We start from the raw sequence: 15,793 nt of genomic DNA on the forward strand, positions 1-15,793 counted from the left end.
CTGGCTGGCTCAGTCGGTGAAGCATGCTACTGTTGATCTCTGTGTTGTAAGTTCGAGGCCCATGTTGGGCGTGGAGATTACTTTAAAAAAATAAAATCTTAAGAAAAAAAAGATGTGGAGGGGCATAGTAAAATTTTCTTAAAGCTAAATGTGATTAAATGTCCTTTCTTTTATGAAGAGATAATGGTAACAGGTGTTTGTCTTTTAAATAGGTTTTTTTTTTTTTTTAAAGAACTGCACTAGGTCAGTAAAATGGTTGCCAACCATATCTCCATCTTCAAAATGTATTTTATCTAAAAAAAAAAAGTATTAGGGGTGCCTGGGTGGCTCAGTTGTTAAGTGTCTGCCTTCGGCTTAGGTCATGTTCCCGGGGTCCTGGGATCCAGCCCTGCATTGGGCTCCCTGCTTAGCTAGAAGCCTGCTTCTCCCTCTCTCACTCCCCCTGCTTGTGTTCCCTCTCTTGCTGTGTCTCTCTGTCAGATAAATAAATAAAATCCTAAAAAAAAATAAAAGTTAAAAAAAAGTATTAGATCGGGGTCAGAAAACTTTTTCTGTGAATGGCTGGGTGATAAATATTTTAGGCTTTGCAAGCTTGTGGTCTTTGTTACCAGTTACTCAACTCTGGCATACTTCAAAAACTGCCACAGACAGTATGCAAATGAGTGGACATGACTGTGTTCCAATAAAATTTTATTTACAAAAACAGGCTGCAGGCCAAACAGGTTGTAGTTTGCCAAGCCCTGGACTTGGCCACTTAGATTTCTTTGCTTGTAAGATTCTTTAATTCTTGATTGGAGGGAGAGGAAAACAAAATGAGGGAGTGTATCTTAAAACTTCATTCCCAAAGCTATCATAAGCATCAGAATTATTGGTTACTTGTATATTGTGGTGTATAAAGTTGGTATTTTTTGTTCTCTGTATGATGATGTTTGGATTTACCAACTATCAAATATTTCATTATTGTTCTCAGTCTTTGTATCTTCAGATCTACACTGAACTATTTATATTCTGTTTTAGTGACTGGTGCCAGTTTCTTTGTGTTCAGTGGCGCTCTGAAATCTTCTTCCGGATATCTTGCCAAATCCAGTATTGTGGAAGGTAAAGAGTAAGTTATTTACTGCATGTGTATTAGTTCAATCCTAATTATACAACTAAAAAGCAAGGGATGTTGGAGTGCCTGGCTGGCTCAGTCGGTAGAACATGCGACTCTTGATCTCAGGGTCCTAAGTTCAAGCCCCATGTTGGGCATAGAGCTTACATAAATGATAATAATAATTAAAAAAATAAAAAGCAAGGATGTTAAGTGATACTTCTATAGATTCTGACTTCTATTATGTATTCAATAGCATCTTACTCTAAGCTAATTAATTCTCCAAAGAAGGGAGTACGTGGTAGAGATATCATGGAACAGTGACATAAAAATTAAGAGATGGCCTTTCAGAGCTCTGGGATAGGGTACCCAAGGGGACATGGTCTGAGTTCAAATATATCATTGGGCTCAAATCTGTAAATATGTAGATGCAGTTCGTCTGCCTTAACTCACAAGAGTGCTGCAGTTGTCATTTGGGGTACAGAATGGGATGCACTTGCTGCTGGTTTGCTATAATTAGACATGACACATATCCTGACAAAAGCTAATTAAGTGAGAGTTAATGAAAGACTAATGAGCATACTGTTTATTTTCTTGGTCATTTGACTCTTCATATATTTTGATCTGGTTACTTTGATCTGGTTACTCTTGTTGCATAACAAATTTACCCAGAACTTAATGGGCTAAAACAACTATTTTAAAATGTTCACTGATTCCTCTGGGTCAGGAATCTTGACAAGGTAGTACAGGGATGTCCAGGGCCTCAGTTGGGATGACTTGATAGCTGGGGGCTCGAATTTTCTGAAGGTTCGTTCACTCACATGTCTGGGGCCTGGCCTGGGTTGATTTAAAGAGTAGAAGTGGAGACTGAAGTACTCACGCTTTGACTCCTTAGCATGCCTTGGCGGCCTTGGGGTAGTTGGACTTCTTACTGCAGCATGTGTTCTAGCAAAAGGCAGAAGCCAGGTTGCTTTTTATGACCCAGTCTCAAAAGTCACATGATGTCACTTCCACCAGACTCTAGTGTTGGAAGTAGTCATAAGCCTTCCCAGGTTCAAGAGGGGAGGATTTAGACTCCACTTCTTAATGGGGAAATGGCAAGGTAGCATTGTGAGAAAGCATGTGAGACGGGAGATACTGTGGTGACCTTTGGAAGGTACCGTCAGCCTTACATGCTGACAGGTTTTCATTTCCACAGCAGCTTTCCTCCAGCGCCCTGTCTGAAAGCTGGAGTCCAGTGTGTTAACTGAAATACAGAGACAGTGTTACCTGTGTTAATAGATACTGGCTTTGACCTCCTTTATTGGTAAGCTTGATAAAACAACTAGTGAAGAGCAAAGTACATTAATATTTTACAACTAAATTTCACAACTTTAACTACAAAGCAGAAGCATGCTATTAAGAAAGTGTTAAGAAATCTAGGAGTTAAACAGTCATTGGTCTTAAGTGACTAATGCCTATGTGATCAAGTCTTGACTGTATTTGAAATTGTGTCTTGACAAGATGATTTAAAAAACACCCTTTAAATGTTGTGGAAATGATAATTTGAACTGACACAGATCCTTACCATGCAAAGTATTGTCTTTAAAAGTTATGTCTTTGTCTTTGGATTGGGAATTTCTTAGGTCTTATATTTCACTGTGTCAATTGAACAGTTGGCAGCCTATTTATGAAATTTTTATTGAAGCTTTTATGAAATTATCTTAGTTGATGAAATTTTGTGTCAGTGAAGCCAGGTAATTGCTCAACACGTGACAACTTTCACCCTGAATTTCAGTGTTTGCCTTTGATTTGGGTAGGTAGCAGGGCAAAAATAGTTGACATGTGTTGGCTACAAGGTGGCTCATGTGAAACACATGTGGTAGGTTTGCCTTATTGCTGCCAGTGAATGGATTTATTCCTTCTTCCTACTACTGTTTACTCAGTGACTTATTTAACAAACATTTCCTGGGCATTCATTGTATGCCGGGCAGTCATAGTAAGGTGAGAGAGACATACTTATGCAAACACTTAAGTATGATTAGAGCATGATAAATGCAAGAGTGAAAACAGTTATATCAGTCCAGAAGGGAGATGTGACCAAGTGTAAGTTTTCCCTTTGAGTGGTCTTAGGAGAAACTCAGTTGTGTCTGAAGTGAAATCAACAGTTGAGTTTTTAAGCAGAAGCCATCTGGTGTTTGCTCCTCATAGCACTCTCCTTCAGCTCAAAGAACAGAACCTCTTTATATCTGTCAGGTTTAGAGGCCAGCGCAGAGTTTTACATTTAATCCTAAAGGGATTTGTTAGGTACGGTGATTCATCTGCCCCTCTCCCTGGCTTTGCGTTGTTTCCATCTGTATTATCTTGGTGCTGATTCCCAGATGGCGTTATGGTCCAGATCACAGCAGAGAACATGGATGCCTTGAGGCAGGCACTGCGAGACATGAAGGACTTCACCATCACCTGTGGCAAGGCGGACGCTGAGGATCCCCAGGAGCACATCTACATCCAGTGGGTGGATGATGACAAGAACGTCAACAAGGGGTAAATGCAGAGGACTTTCCCTCTTGTGGCATTTAGTTATGGGCTTGGCTCTGGGTTTTGTCTCCACTGGTGTTTATAACTTTACTGAAAACCCAAAGAGAAAGGACTGCTTTGGATATATATAACATAAAATTTTAAATTTCTAGTTTCTTGGCTTAATTTCTGAAGGAGTTTCTCTGCATATTTTTGAAGAAGGGTGGAGGGAAGGAGTTGATGAAACAAAACAGTCCTCTAAAGTTATCGACATAATAGTAATAACCTAAGCCTTTTATGGTTTTATAAAAAGAAAGCCCTTTTGCTAACATTATTTCATTTGAGATAATAACTAGTGTTGTTTTTGCTATATTATCAATGATAAATAAGGCTAAAGGCTCAATGACTCTACAGAGCCAGGAAATGGCAGGGCTAGGACTTGACCACCTCCTTGGGCTTCGGGTCCTACACTCTGTCCCAGTATATGGCAGCTCTGCTCTGAGGGCTCAAGCCAAAACTTTGGAGTCATCTTTAACACTGCTTTTTCTCTTACACCCTACACCTACCCCAATGGTAAATCCTGGTACTGTTATATTTTATAACATATATTTTATATATCCTGTTATATTTTACTTCAACATGTATCCAGAATCATACTACTTCTCCGGCCACCATCCTGCTTCAGGCCACCATCATTCGGTCTGGATTATTACAATAGCCTTTCAGTTGGCTTGCTTGTTTCTAGTCTTTAACTCCTCCTGCCCCCCAACCTAATCTGTTTCTAATCCAGCAGCCAGAGCAATGTCCCTTCTTTGCTCAGAACCCACCACTGAGGTTCAGATATATTTATCAGATATACCCCAGATATATCTTCCAGTATCATTCAGGGTAAAAGCCAAAGTGTTTTTCAACTTATCCGACCTCACACAGTCCGCCCACCCTCTTACCTCACAGAAGCAACACCTGCCTTCTTGCCTGAACATTGACTCTACTTCTGCCCTCAGACGTTTGTTCTTGCTGTTCTTTCATCTTTTTTTTTTTTTTAGATTTTATTTATTTGACAGAGAGAGACAGCGAGAGGGGAACACAAGCAGGGGGAGTGGGAGAGGGAGAAGCAGGCTTCCCACTGAGCAGGGAGCCCAATGCGGGGCCTGATCCTGGGACCCTGGGATATGACCTGAGCCGAAGGCAGACGCTCAATGACTGAGCCACCCAGGCACCCCTGCTGTTCTTTCATCTTGTACTCTGTCCCTCAATAGCCAAGATAGCCAAATGAGTCCCTCCTTCACCACCTTCACCACCTTCAAGTTTTTTCTAAAATGTCATTTTCTCAGTAAGGCCTTCCTTGGCCAACCTATCTAAATTATAATCCTCCCATATACATTTCTTCTCTCCCACTCCCAGTACTTCCTGTCCCCCTTCCTTGCATTTTATTTTTGAAGAGAACTTAAAATTCTCTAACATAAAATATATTCTTACTTATTTTATTTCCCCTGACATGTAAACTCCATAAGGGCAGGGATTTTTTTAAGGAGTTTATTTTTTATTTTTTTAAAAGATTTTCTTTAAGAGCCAGAGAGGGAACAAGCTGGGGTTGGGGGCAGGGCAGAGGAAGAAGCAGACTCCCGGCTGAGCAGGGAGCCCAATGTGGGGCTCGATCCCAGAACCCTGAGATCATGACCTGAGCCAAAGTCAGATGCTTAACCAACTACCACCCAGGCACCCCAGGGGCACAGATTTTTGTCTGGTTTATTTATTGCTGTATCACCAATACCTAAAACACTGGCACCAAGTAGGTGCTTAAAAAATGGATTGATTGAGGGCGCCTGGGTGGCTCAGTTGGTTAAGTGACTGCCTTCGGCTCAGGTCATGATCCTGGAGTCCCGGGATCGAGTCCTGCATCAGGCTTGCTGCTCAGCGGGGGTCTGCTTCTCCCTCTGACCCTCTTCCCTCTCATGCTCTCTGTCTCTCATTCTTTCTCTCTCAAATAAATAAATAAAATCTTTAAAAAAATGGATTGATTGAACAAATATACATCATTGTATTAAGCTTTCTACCATCCAATCCATCCCTTCTTCCTTCAGGCAATAATTCTATGTGTAGGTCTCTGGAAATACAAAAACGAATTCTACAAACTCCCTGCTGATAAGTGGTTTAGCCTAGTTTTGAAGATAGTTATAAATAAGTGCATCCAAGTATGGAAGATGCTCATAGAAAACTCTACAGGATACAGTGAAGATAAAGAACAGAGGAAGCTTGGTGTAGGTACTAGGGCAGTGTTCAAGAAGACCTTCATAGAGAAATGACGCTGATGGAGCTGAATCTGGTAAGATGAGTAGGTGTTTGCCACATAATTGTGGCAGAGTGGGCATTCCAGTCTGAGTGAATAGCAGGAGCAAAGGCAAATAGAGGGCATTTACAGCACGGCACACCAGATTTTTTAAAAATCTCTTAAACTTTTTTTTTTTAAGATTTTATTTATTTATTTGACAGAGAGAGACACAGCGAGAGAGGGAGGGAACACAAGCAGGGGGAGCGGGAGAGGGAGAAGCAGGCTTCCTGCGGAGCCGGGAGCCGATGGAGGGCTCGATCCCAGGACCCCAGGATCATGACCTGAGCCGAAGGCAGACGCTTAACAACTGAGCCACCCAGGCATCCCAAGAAATCTCTTAAAACTTTTGTTATTGAACAAAAAGAAGCAATTTCTAAATCAATGAGTACATTTGCCTATTTTACAAATAGGCCTTTTTCTTCTCATACTTCACTGGAAATTTTAATTTCAAAATCAATTTGTGTTGAGTTCTCTAATATAGTTGGAAATGAACATGGTTATTAGGACCAAAAAATTGATAATCTGGAAAATCTGATGCCATAAGGTAGCAGTAACTAATAACAAGCAGGTTGGTCCTTCCTACAGCAAGTGACGGTGGCAGCATCTTAGAAAACAGGACAAGAACTAGTTAGGGAAGACTCTCGAATACAGGAGTTTAGTGTGTAGTGTATAAATTGTATGCTTTCCAGCTTGTCCCTCAGTGTCTGGATTTCCTCTCTCAAAATACTCTAATCAACTAAGAGTGCCCTTTAAAAAAAAAAAAGATTTTATTTATTCATCTTAGAGAGAGAGCGTGTGAGTGGAGAGGGGGAAGAGGGAGAAAGAATCTGAAGCAGACTTCGCACTGAGCATGGAGCCCAACGTGGGGCTCAGTCTCACGATTACAAGATCATAACCTGAGATGAAAACAAGAGTCTGACGCTGAACCCACTGCACCACCGAGGCGCCCCAAGAGTGCCCTTTTTTGATACTGTTGTTTCATGAGTTGGAAATTAATTTCAGTGTTGTTTAAATAATTTTAATTCAGGTGAGTGAAATGAATCCCTGATATTGAAGTTTAAGTTCAATTTTATCTTTTTACATAGTGATTAAAAAACATAAATAGGTTTGAAAATTGTTAGGAAGAGTTTAGAATCTTTGTGACAATTATTTTGAATCCTCATCAGAATAAGTGTGACTCTCTACCTATTTATGCTTGCTATATTTTGGAGAGGAAATTACTATAAAAAGTGGTCTTTCCATTCAGGAATCTAGGAGTGATAATTTAGCACTAAAGGGAATTTGTAATAATCATATAAATACTTGTTCATGAGCTCACACCAGCACTGTTATAATTAACATACTTGGTCAAATAATTCTTTTAATCAATGAATATTAAACTCCTACATTCCAAGCAGTGTGTCAGACCTGGGAATACAGCATACAGAGGTGAGTGTATCATATTCCCTCCCCTTAAGAAGTTCATTTGTTAGGCAGATATGCAAACATGTGAGTGTTATCATGGTCAGGAGCAGAGTGTGTGACAGCAGAGGGGAGAACAAGATTGGATGGGTAGCCATGCACTCACTGAATTTGGGAAGGAATGCTGGGAGAAGAGAGCCAGTTTGAGTAGTTTTTTTTACATTGAAAGAACCAACTCCTGGAATCATGGCTCCTTTTTATATGCGTTCTTTGAATTATTTCAGTGCATAGGCCCTTCCCATGAGAGCGCTATTCATGTACATTTTTGTGCAGTGTCTTCTTTCCATGATATGTTGTACAAACAGATGTGTTCAAGAAAGCATCCAGTGTAATTAGTAGCAAGCCTTGATAAGAGAAGTGGTTTTTCTGACTTCAAGAGCTGCTTCCATCTCTTTCCTTTGCCTCTGTTGTAGTGTTATAAGTCCTATAGATGGGAAGTCCATGGAGTCTATAACAAGTGTGAAGATATTCCATGGATCGGAGTATAAAGCAAATGGAAAAGTCATCAGATGGACAGAGGTAAGGAAATGAAACTTGGCATCCTTGATGCCCTTTGAGCACAACTTTTTGCAAGGTTCAGAGACACACTGTGGGCTGATTCTGGAGAATAAGAAAAGAAAATGTCTCTGTTTACCTTCGATACGCCAATTCCCTCTGGCCTGTCTTAGCTCTCCAGGAAGAAATGCCACCAAGTATAACCTGTAGCAATCTGATTTCTCTTACTTTTTATGAATGAGCTTTTAGAGATTTGTTTGGATTAGAATTCAAGAAGGATGCTTCTCTGAATAGTATATGCCATCTTTGCTGTATTCTTCAGAATGCTGGGCTAGTTAATGCTGTACTCTCAGTTAAAAGTATCTTGGATAACAGTCTTTAAAAAAATAGGCTTATTTCACCAATAAGAAAACTAAAGCTCAGAGACTCAGTACCTTGTCCGAGATTACAAGGCAAACAAGTAATGGCAAAGTTCTGCTTCAAACCCAGATCCAGCCAACTCCCAAGCTCTTTTCCACTGTATGTTCCCTTACCTGAAAGCTGTATGAGAGGCTAACCAGGAGAGGATCAGGGCAGGGACCCTGTATGTGTGTACATCTCAGACAAATCAGGAAGTTTATTCTCTGAGAATAAACAGGTAGGTTGTAGGTCTCTTAATTTGTTTTGAACCTGAGTTATACTCCTCCATAAAATAAAACATTAAAAATTATAAGACTTCTAGAATTCCTTGCAGCTTTAGAAGTCTTAATTTTTTTAAAAAAATTCTGTGACTTCTAGCTTTTCCATTTTACACACAAGGTAACTCAGACTAAGAGAGGTTCGATGCTACCTAAGTTCACACAGCTGGTTTCATGAGAGCAAGAGACTAGAACCTGGTTCTCCATTTCTTGAGCTTTTGTTCCAAATAACTTACCCTTCATACCACCAGGCTCAGTGTTTTCATATTGCAGTTCAGTGGTCTTAGCAGCTTGCTTTGTAGTGATTCTCCCTTTGACACATTTCAAGTAGTGCAGTCTGGACCCTGTGAAACTTGTTATCACTTATAAGTAGTTTGACCTCTTCTCCCTCCCTTTTGCTCCCCAGTAATCCAGTGAGGTAACAGTGTGACCCATCTCATTTGCATAATGAGGAAACAGGCACAGAGGCCTGGCATAGCAGGGGCCAGAGGTCTTCTGATGCCCACTGCAGAGTTCTACTCATCATTTCATGGTGCTATTCTCACTAGTGCATGGGGCTTCCGGGCTGCCCCCTTTGTAGTATTCTTAGCATAAGCCACCTAGCAGTAAGCGAGGGGGTGGTATATATAAGCATTGTGTATTTGCATATCTTTATCTTCTATATTATGCTTTTATATCATTTACAATAACCAGGGAGGACAGGGGCTTTCTGTTTTAAAGGTGTAATTGGGCATTAAGAAGTCAAAGGACTTGCTCATGACCCTCCTTCATGTGACTAGGACTCATGTCTCTCAGTCCCAATTTTGCTGTGCTTCTGATTCTGTCTAGTGCACACAGTTCTTGCCTCAACAGTGGCATGGCCTTGTGACAAGAAAACTCTGTGATGAGAGGCAGAAGACTTAGATTCTTGGATTGGCCTTGCCTCTAAGGACTTCTGTGCACTTGAGCAAGTCACTTCTCTGAGTGATCTGTAACATGAAGGGGTTGGGTCACATAATCTTGTAAGAGCTGTTAGATTCCAAGATGATTTTCGCAGAAGATTGTCCACATAAAAGGATTACCTTTTAGAAATACACAATGCTAAATGTAAGCCTTTTCTGGTTCTCAGTAGAGCATACCATTATGACCATGGCTGAGACCAGGCAGGTAGGCAGGTCAGGTCTCCCTGCACATCTTAGGGGATCGAGGTGCGCTCATACACAGTGGGCTCATGCAGTTGTTTTTTTCCCCACATCTCCTGGGCACAAGGCTAAAAGTCTCTTCTGTTTGGGGAATAGGTGTTTTTCCTAGAAAATGATGACCAGCACAGTTGCCTGAGTGATCCTGCAGATCATAGCCGACTGACTGAGCATGTTGCCAAGGCTTTTTGCCTTGCTCTCTGTCCCCACCTTAAGCTTCTGAAAGAAGATGGAATGACTAAACTAGGACTACGTGTGACACTTGACTCAGACCAGGTAAGAAGAGTCCTAGGTAGCTTTGGAAGCTGGGCTTGAGCAATGTCTGTATTTTCTGACATGTGAATTTTCCTGCATCAACCCAGAGAACCTAGGTTCTTTGGGACTTCTGGCCTTCCCTCTATCAGTAATATCCCCAGATATGCTGCCTGGTGAGACTCTCTGAACCATTTGAACCTTGGCTTCCTCCCCGGAATGTCTTCCAAGGACTCAGTTGGAAGTGTGGGGTAAGGAGGGGAAGTGTGTGAGGACCTGCCACCCCTGTGTGGATGGCATCAGTGCTCCTCTTCGAGACTCCCCAGTTCCACCCTTCAGGAATTGTTCTGCTGCCCTGAGTGAGCAGGGCCCAAGCTGCCCCGTAGCCTGTTTTCTTAATCCAGCTGCAGCAGGGTTCAGACTTCTGCACCTCTCAGTCCTTATGGTTTTTCTGTCAGCATTTCCATGCTAGTCAGTAGATGAGGACTGGATCTATTTCCCCACTAGTTTTCCTGTCAGCTTGGGTCTCCTGTGGCCAGGCTTCCCTTCCTGTCTTAATATTTTTGTATGCTGTTTTTAATAACAATCCACCCCCTCCCCCAATTCCTTGTCCCTGTATCTGTCTCCTGTGGCCCTGTATTGTTTTTTTTGGATTTTGGATCCCTATGACATGTCCCACTGCTCATGCTTTAATGCAGAGTTGTGTCACTATCAGGGAAGATGTAAAAGGTTATGATTGGGCTCCTCTTCCTGCCTAGTCATCAATCAACGTATTTATTTTCTACTTAAGGTCTTGACCAATGCGGAACTGATAAGCGTATCAGGGTAATACAAATGAGGTCTCCTGGTCCTTTCTCGAATGATACGGATAACCTGGTTGTAGAATTGCCTTATGTAAAACAAAGAACAAGCATTTTTCTGCTAAATGTGTGAGCCTCTTGAGGGCAGGGGCCCTGTTACATTCATCTGAATCCATGTGTGTGTGGGTGCTCAGAAAAAGGCTTGTGGGTGGATGGATGGATGGGAAAACAGATGTTCAATTCCTGCTGTTAGGGAGTTGTACCGTGTGTATTTCTCATTTTACTTTCCACAACCAAAGGTTTAGGTATTGTTTCTGACATTCTATACCTCTCTGTGCTGCCTCCCGCCGCCTGCCCTTTTCCTGGGAAACTAAGGCCTTAACAGGTTAAGTGTCTTACCTAAGGTCTCACAGCTACCCACTGGTGCAGTTAGGATGAATACATGACAGGATGATAATAAATGACAATTCAGGGAAGAGAAGGAGAACCTTGTGTTCCCTGCTATATGTGTCTAACCCATGGCTAAGGACATCTCCTTTCTAGCTCAGCCTCCTTGGCCCTCAGCCTTCTCCATCCAGTAACCTGTCATCCCCTCTCTCTGTGCTGTAGGTTGGCTATCAAGCAGGGAGCAATGGCCAGCCCCTTCCCTCCCAGTACATGAACGATCTGGACAGCGCTTTGGTGCCGGTGATCCATGGAGGGGCCTGCCAGCTCAGTGAGGGCCCCATCGTCATGGAACTCATCTTTTACATTCTGGAAAACATCGCATAGACAGAGAGGACTTCATTGTTTTTCTGTTCAGACCTGTTGCAACAGCAGTCATACCCAAATCATTTGCACTTTAGAACTGGAAGATTAAGCTTTTGTTAACACTATTAAATGGGGGGGGGTGGGAGTGGGGGTTTGGGGGCAGGGGTGGGAAAGGGTGGTCGGGGGACAGATGTTCCATAATTCTGAGTCTTCTATGCATTGTCCACCAAGAAGATCTGGGCAGCTTCTGTTACTGCACAAGTTATGCTATCCTTGCCGCTAATCCCCTTCCGTTACTGTTTAGACAAAAATTCTGCTCCTCTCTTTTAAGATTTACTTATGGTCTTGTGCTCAGAAATGCTCAAATGGGTACAACCATCACCAAGGATGGGGTTGGGAGGGCAGAGGGAAAATAAAAAAAGAAGCATTGGTCTTGCACTCTTTGTACAGATTTGATATAAAAAAGAATTCCACACTGATTTTGTCCCACTTACATCACAGTAGAATTCACACTTAGATTTTTGTTTTTTTATCAGATTATTCACTGAAGTGAATCAGAGACCCAGTGGATTCTCTCTTCTATCCAAGGAAGGGTGACTCAGTGTAAGTGAGGTTACTTGGATAGCAGAGCTGAATTCAGGATTGCTCAGGATCTGCCCGAGTGAATGGCAGGTATTGAATTGGGTCTTTCTGTGAAAACTGACAGAATACACTCAAAGCATTTTTAGTTCTACACTAGAGGTATTTAAAAAGACATTTTATTGAGAAATAATTTAAACTTCCAGGAAAATTGCAAATACAAAAAAAACCTATGTACACTTTACTTGGATTCACCTATTGTTCACATATTAATATTGCCTCATTTGCTTTAGCTTTCTCTCTCCATAAAAAGATTAAGGCACTTGAGAGTAAGTTGCATATATCATAGTTCTATACTCGTAAATAATGTTTAATTCCTAAAAATGATGTTCTCTTGCATAACTGCAACTTCAGTCAATTTAATATTAATAGGATTCTTGAACCTAGCATCTGTCCAGTCATGTCCTTCAGAGCATTTTCCCTCCAGTAAAGCTTCCAGCCTAGGATCAGACTCAGCGGGTAGCTGTCCTGACTCACCTTTATGTCATCAATATTTTTGGTGAGTATAGGTTTTCCCACCCTATTTTTTAATACAAAGTGCCTCATTTTGTGCTTTCTCATAATTATAATCAGTTTATTCATTCTTAGCAGTTATACTTGGTCATCTGTAAGCAAAAGCCCTTCTTTCCTATTTATTCATTTAATTTTCATTGTGGACTCATGGATCACTTTTTGACAAAGTAGCTCTAATTCATTATTTTGGTGCTCAAATGGTCTCAGCTTTGGCCAGAGAGCCCCTTCGAGCTAGCTTCTGCATCCTTGTGATGTGCTCCTACCGTTTTCTTTCTGAACACTTCCTTTTCTGGCCTAAGAACATGTTCCCAGCTCATCTTGTTTACCCTGCCTCAGCTTTCGAATCAGCCATGGTTTTAGTGGGAGCAGTATTAGAAACCAAGATTTGGTTTACCCTTGATAGATGTAATATATGTGATCATTCTCTTTTGTTAAAAATTTCCTTTAGTCACAGACCAAATGGATTTCACAACTCAGCTGGAAAAATACTGGTCTAGGTAGGGCACCTCCCTTGTCACTGCCATCTTCTCGAAGCCCTGGCCAAGTGGGAGTCAGTCCATCTGCACTAAAAGCATAGCTCCAAGAATCCCCTAGAAGTTAATGCAGACCTCTGGGACAGTTGAGTCTGCTCTCCAGCGGCTAGAGTTGGGCTTAGCACTTGGCAATCACAGGCTGTGGAACTACAACAGACGGCAGTTTTTCCAAATGGAGACTCAAGAGACCTGGGCTTGTGCATGTGTTTAGCTAAGTTCATCCCTCTTCCGGGGTGGTGGGGATCCACATTCTAGTCTTTGTTGATGGTAGCTGCAGAGATCTGTGATTGTGACCTTTCCCATAGACTCAGAGGTACTCAGAACTTCTAAGGGAAAGAAAAGTAGATGCCCACAGCACACCAACTTGTAAGGACTGAACCCCGGAACCACCACCCACCAAACCTGACAGAAATAGTAAACACTTAATAGGGGCATGTGTTTGGGGTGTAATGTCCAGTATGGTCTACCTGGATCTTGGAAGTTTAGAGCTTATTTTCCTATATGAGTTTATCTTCATGCTCAGTACATTTTGCAATTGTATCTATTTCTTCTGGATCAGTGCAAGCTTTTGAGTTCTACCAAGGACAAGCTCTGGCCCTGCATAGTCAAGTCCATTCTCAACTGTATAAAATATCCTTTGTTTAGTAAAATCATCTTGTGGAGTTGAGCATAAAGTAACCAAAGCTGGTTTACTTTTTTCCCTTGTTCTATGTTTCTATATATTGTATACTGTAAGAATGATATAAAGTGGAGGGCTGAAACCCCGCATTTCTAAATAAGTGAAATATTTCTAGAACATAAAGTTGAGATATAGAGATCCTTATAAAGAAAATAATTGCCATTCTGGTAGCTTACTAAATTTTTTAAAAATATGGATTGAATTCTTATAAAATGTTAGGCAATGTAGGTTCTCCATGTATTTTTATCAATACTTTCTGAGCACCTACTGGTCTCCAGGGCTATAGAAATATGGGACTTTGCCCTGTAAGTACCCATCTGGTGTCTCCCCTCATCCACTGTGGTTCCTGAATGCTGGTGGGCCCAAACTTTCCAAATGAACTGACTTATATCATAAAACTAGCCCCTGGGGACTAATTTATGCATCTGATGTGTTTCGGTCATCAGGCAATCTGCTGACCATTGTTTCTATAATATGTTTTTGGTAGTGGTTTCTATTTTAATTATGTAATGAGATTTTTAGGGAATGAATATGTGGCCAGAAGGGCTTTAGAGTAGAGCAGGAATGATAATGCCCATTTTAGAGCCTGGGAAGCTGAGGCTCTAAGAGGGAAGTATCTGTCTGTGATAGAGCTGGACCAGATGCAAGCTCCCTGGCTCTACCAGTTTCAGCCCCACAGTTTCATCAGGAGCAATCTTAAGGGACAAGATCTTTTAGGAGCTACCCACAAATGTTTAGGAAACATTCTCAGAATTTGGAAGTAACAATGTGGGTTTCACAATGGTGCTGTAAGAAAGGAAAATGACTGTTAAAAGTCACAAAATATTTTGCCCTTTTAGTAAGATATATTTCTAAGAAAAGATAAATTTCTCCCGTATTTTATTCAGTTTACAAATTCTGAAGAACGTATGTCTTGCACTAGATTGAAGAAAGAATTTAAAATGTAAAGTTATTTGGCTTGTGACCTGTTCCCAATTGCCCATGAGTCACAGATCTCTGATGTCTGGTTGCTGCATTAGGACAGATCTTAGGACAAGGAGGCTGGGCAGGCTCCTCCCACTAGATGTGACCCCTGCATGCTTTGGCTGCAACAAAGGCCTTTCAAGAATCTGTTTCCAAGTCCAGTGGGTGGCCTTTGTCTTGCCTTTCTCAGCCTGGAGGTTCTGTTTTCCAAAAGGAAAGGGTAGTAAACAGACTGAAGTTGAACAGGTTGTGAAGGGAAATCTTGGAGGCACAGAAAACTATCAAAATTGGAATAGGGCATTTCCAGTAGAGGTCTGAGTTTAAAAACTCCTAAGGCTGGTTGGAACCTCTGAGGATAATCACAGCTGGTCCTCTTAGTAATAAGCATGGGGTGGGGTGTAAACCCTCAGGGGAAGACTAGGTTGGGGCAGGAACCCTCCTGACCCACCTCCCTTTGCTCTAGGCTACCTTATAGAGGCTAATTAACAACCTCCTTTTCATCCTAGATTACTGCTTGTTTGACACACAGATATGACTGCAATTAAGTGTTAGCTCTCCTATCTGTGGAAATTTTGGTAGTTGTAAGTAAAACTGGCCAGAAAACATTTAGAAAAAAAGTCATTTGTCATTCCTGTTCTGTTACCCACGGACAGCTCTGCTCTTGAGGGCAGGAAGCATGGTCCAGCCCTATCCTGGAAAGACACAGAAAGCTCAATCCCTGAGCTGTGCTTATGCAGTACTATAGTGACCAATAAACTGAATGTATATGCTTCACTCATAGCCTTTAAAAAATCTTGAGGAATGCTTTGTTGAACCTAATGCTTCAAAAAAGGAAAAGAAAAAAAAATGTTAAAAGTTTATTTCTAAGAAATGTAGAATATTGCCGTTTTGAATATTAAATCTCAGTCTATTGTAACTACAAATCCCTCCATGGT

The 15,793-nt window shown here is 41.4% G+C and overlaps 1 protein-coding gene across 2 annotated transcripts in view; it reads left to right on the forward strand.

Annotated features, from left to right (window-relative positions):
* Positions 1-15,777, forward strand: part of ZFYVE9 (zinc finger FYVE-type containing 9) — a 184,828-nt gene extending 169,051 nt beyond the window's left edge. For both annotated transcript variants that reach the window (XM_027577103.1, XM_027577110.1), the window contains 5 exons: positions 1,018-1,098; positions 3,451-3,613; positions 7,793-7,898; positions 9,829-10,005; positions 11,391-15,777. In XM_027577103.1, the coding sequence (XP_027432904.1) occupies positions 1,018-1,098; positions 3,451-3,613; positions 7,793-7,898; positions 9,829-10,005; positions 11,391-11,552 (689 nt within the window). In that variant the 3' untranslated portion in view covers positions 11,553-15,777. The remainder of the gene's footprint in view (positions 1-1,017; positions 1,099-3,450; positions 3,614-7,792; positions 7,899-9,828; positions 10,006-11,390) is intronic.
* Positions 15,778-15,793: the final 16 nt, after the last annotated feature.

This window comes from Zalophus californianus, chromosome 4 (assembly GCF_009762305.2).
Source record: "Zalophus californianus isolate mZalCal1 chromosome 4, mZalCal1.pri.v2, whole genome shotgun sequence".
NCBI lineage: Eukaryota > Metazoa > Chordata > Mammalia > Carnivora > Otariidae > Zalophus > Zalophus californianus.